Genomic DNA, 4,031 nt, shown 5'->3' on the forward strand with positions numbered 1-4,031 from the left:
TTGATGTGTGTCTGTTGATGTTCCACATGGAGCTGCTGTGATGTTCCATGTTGTTGTTTGTTTCTCATGTGTTGATGTGTGTCTGTTGTTGTTCCACATGGAGCTGCTGTGATGTTCCATGTTGTTGTTTGTTTCTCATGTGTGTTGATGTGTGTCTGTTGATGTTCCACATGGAGCTGCTGTGATGTTCCATGTTGTTGTTTGTTTCTCATGTGTGTTGATGTGTGTCTGTTGATGTTCCACATGGAGCTGCTGTGATGTTCCATGTTGTTGTTTGTTTCTCATGTGTGTTGATGTGTGTCTGTTGATGTTCCACATGGAGCTGCTGTGATGTTCCATGTTGTTGTTTGTTTCTCATGTGTGTTGATGTGTGTCTGTTGATGTTCCACATGGAGCTGCTGTGATGTTCCATGTTGTTGTTTGTTTCTCATGTGTCTTGATGTTTGTCTGTTGATGTTCAAAATGGAGCTGCTGGGATGCAAGGAGCATTTTAGACTTGACCTAACCGTTAAAGTATTATCCTATCGTATCATAAATAAATGTGTTCCTCTTCAGGTCCCAGGGGTGTTGTGGGTGAGAGGGGGTCTCTAGGATCCAGGGGGGACCGAGGAGACCCGGGTCTGGTTTATAAAGATCAACTCACACCGGGAGAACCAGGAAAACCAGGACGGCTCGGACCACAAGGACTGAAAGGAGAACAGGGGGCACCAGGTACCAGAGAACATTGTTCCTACCTGTTGGTTGTATAGCTCTCACAGTATGGTGATGTCATTATCCAAAGTGAATGAACTCTCGTTTAGTTATTGATGATTTGGGATTTGCAGATGCATATGGAAACCATTTTAGCATTTTTCATTTGTTCATTTTGGACGTCAGCTCCAATAATAAGTCTAAAATAAGTTGTGTTTTCAAAATACACACAGTCTAAGCCTTAAGAACAAACATAAATGCTGATTTCTATAATATCAACATCAAGACCCCTGAATTTAAAATGTAAGTTTAAAAAAAGAGATATTCAAGATACTTTCTCATGTTTGCCTTATGGGACAAATTCAAGTCAAATTCATCAAAACCTATTTAGTTGATACTTATTTGCATATCACAGATTTCACAGATACATCAAATAATTGAACGTTATGTTTTTGAAACATTACATTTCTTAAAATATTGGGCTATTTGGTAGTTATGATCTGGACTGTTGTTAAATAATAGATGTAAATCATTGAAAGTTGAATGATGTACAAAGGATAAACGTCACTTCCTTGTTCTTATATCTATAATCAATAAAGATTGTTTTCTGTTGTCGTTCTGCTGACTTTCTGTTTTCTCTTCAGGTACTTACTGTTTTCCGGGAGCTCCAGGAGAGTCTGGAGATCCTGGTGATCAGGGGCCACAAGGGTCCCAGGGCTTCCAAGGGTTTAAAGGTTAGCATCTGGACGTATTGACTGCTTGATTGGTTGGTTGGTTGGTTGGTTGACTAATTGACTGACTGACTGACTGACTGACTGACTGACTGACTAATTGACTGACTGACTGACTGACTGACTGACTGACTGACTGACTGACTGACTGACTAATTGACTGACTGACTGACTGACTGACTGACTGACTGACTGACTGACTGACTGACTGACTGACTGAGTGACTGACTGACTGACTGACTGACTGACTAATTGACTGACTGACTGACTGACTGACTGACTGACTGACTGACTGACTGACTGACTGACTAATTGACTGACTGACTGACTGACTGACTAATTGACTGACTGACTGACTGACTGACTGACTGACTGACTGACTGACTGACTGACTGATTGAGTTAATTCAGCTTTATAAACAAATCAAAACACTTAAGGGATGAACGTTATTATTCATTGTCAATTGTTCAAGTCTTTACATCCAACAAAAAAAACTCAAATCTAGACATGTGGACAAATCCCTGAACTAATGTTCTCAATGTTAAATTAAAAGTAATCGAATGAAACGTTTTATATGACAAAAAACATCACTTTCAAAACCACATATGCATGTATTTCACTGCTGAGGGTGATACCTCACTCCTTCAAAATAACATATATGGAAGAGAAAGTGATTTTATGAACATAAAAACAAAGATTTTATAATTTATGCATGAACAGTAAAGAACACAGGCTCCAGCACATTCCCCTGAGGAACTCCACATGTTATTGACTTAATCTCACTGTGTGTTTCAGGTAGTTCTGGAGGCTGTGATTGTGGTCCCCCCATTGTGATGAAGGGCCTCCCTGGACCGGAGGGTGATCGGGGGTCTCCAGGATATTCAGGAACATCAGGGGCAACAGGGCTGAGAGGAGAGAAAGGTTTACCTGGGGACACAGGAGTACGCGGAGAACAGGTAAGCAACCAAAATAAACAGGGTGATGGATGGTTGGTTGAATGTTGGATAGATTAATTGATGTTTTGTTTTTAGGGTTTGGGGGGATTTCCAGGTGTCGTAGGGTTCAAAGGTCAGAAGGGATATTTCATTGTGGTAGATTTTAAAGGTGAGTTCAAACATTGAACTTAACGTATTAAGCACAATGTCATGTCAGCGTATGAATGGTTCTGATTGGACTTTTGTCTCCAGGTGAGAAAGGGAACCTGGGCCAGCAGGGCCTTCCAGGCAGACAAGGGTTCTCAGGGAGGAGAGGCCTCGATGGACTCCCAGGGGCCTCCGGAGACCCCGGCCCCCAGGTCAGTTACACACTCCTGATATCTAAGGTCTCTTTTTTACATGGCTGTGAAATAATTCCCTTCAAACAATTGTATTTAATTTTCATCAAAGTGTACCTTCACCCATTGCTATGTTTCATTTAAGTTCTTTGGACACCTTTTCCTCCCAACTCGCTATCCATTCTGTGTGTAAGGATTCTCATTGGATGACAGATGGAAAGACCGTAATGTAAACCCAGACTTGGTGCCTTTACTGTTGGCTATCTTTTTATGATTTCTCTGTGTCTTCTGTTTCTTCTCAGGGGGAAGGTTTCTCCAGTCCTCCTGGAGACAGAGGCCAAACTGGTTACCCGGGAACAAAAGGGTCACCAGGACCTTCAGGGCCCCCGGGGCGAGATGTAGTCGGAGCAGTAGGACAGCGAGGGCCCCCTGGAGACTCAGGACCACAAGGACTCCCTGGCCCCCCGGGGCCGAAGGGGGTTATAGGTGCAGATTTTAACCCTCGTTTTATTATCTTGATTTATTATCAAACATGGTGACGTTTCGCAGAAGTAGGATCCATGTTTGTTTTACGGATACAGCGTAAACAAATATTATTACTTCCTTCCAAAAATTATCGTACAAATACGATAATTGTTTTACATCTGACCATTGTTGACTCCTCTTCTTCCTGCAGGTGACACTCTGCCCTGTGTACCCAGAAACCCCGGCGCCCCCGGAGAGAAAGGAGACACTGGAAATGCAGGTAAGCATCACCTTTACACCTGTCTGTCTGCTCACCTGTCTGTTTACTCTCACCTGTCTGTCTGCTCACCTGTCTGTTTACTCTCACCTGTCTGTTTACTCTCACCTGTCTGTCTGCTCACCTGTCTGTTTACTCTCACCTGTCTGTCTACCTCACCTGTCTGTTTACTCTCACCTGTCTGTCTGCTCACCTGTCTGTTTACTTCTCACCTGTCTGTTTACTCTCACCTGTCTGTCTGCTCACCTGTCTGTTTACTCTCACCTGTCTGTCTGCTCACCTGTCTGTCTACTCTCACCTGTCTGTCTGCTCACCTGTCTGTTTACTCTCACCTGTCTGTCTCTCACCTGTCTGTTTACTCTCACCTGTCTGTTTACTCTCACCTGTCTGTTTACTCTCACCTGTCTGTCTGCTCACCTGTCTGTTTACTCTCACCTGTCTGTTTACTCTCACCTGTCTGTCTGCTCACCTGTCTGTTTACTTTCACCTGTCTGTCTGCTCACCTGTCTGTCTACTCTCACCTGTCTGTTTACTCTCACCTATCTGTCAGCTCACCTGTCTGTTTACTCACCTGTCTGTTTACTCACCTGTCTGT

The 4,031-nt window shown here is 43.3% G+C and overlaps 1 protein-coding gene across 1 annotated transcript in view; it reads left to right on the top strand.

Moving 5' to 3' along the window:
- Nucleotides 1-555: 555 nt before the first annotated feature.
- LOC104957194 (collagen alpha-4(IV) chain-like) overlaps nucleotides 556-4,031 on the top strand; it is a gene marked incomplete at its 5' end in the record, with an annotated part of 6,161 nt that continues 2,685 nt past the window's right edge. The window contains 7 exons of the mRNA XM_010784803.1: nucleotides 556-711; nucleotides 1,335-1,424; nucleotides 2,217-2,377; nucleotides 2,453-2,525; nucleotides 2,609-2,715; nucleotides 2,997-3,173; nucleotides 3,371-3,439. Of these exons, the coding sequence (XP_010783105.1) occupies nucleotides 556-711; nucleotides 1,335-1,424; nucleotides 2,217-2,377; nucleotides 2,453-2,525; nucleotides 2,609-2,715; nucleotides 2,997-3,173; nucleotides 3,371-3,439 (833 nt within the window). The remainder of the gene's footprint in view (nucleotides 712-1,334; nucleotides 1,425-2,216; nucleotides 2,378-2,452; nucleotides 2,526-2,608; nucleotides 2,716-2,996; nucleotides 3,174-3,370; nucleotides 3,440-4,031) is intronic.

The sequence above is a fragment of the Notothenia coriiceps genome, unplaced genomic scaffold, assembly GCF_000735185.1.
Source record: "Notothenia coriiceps isolate Sejong01 unplaced genomic scaffold, NC01 NC01_scaffold00026486, whole genome shotgun sequence".
Lineage (NCBI taxonomy): Eukaryota > Metazoa > Chordata > Actinopteri > Perciformes > Nototheniidae > Notothenia > Notothenia coriiceps.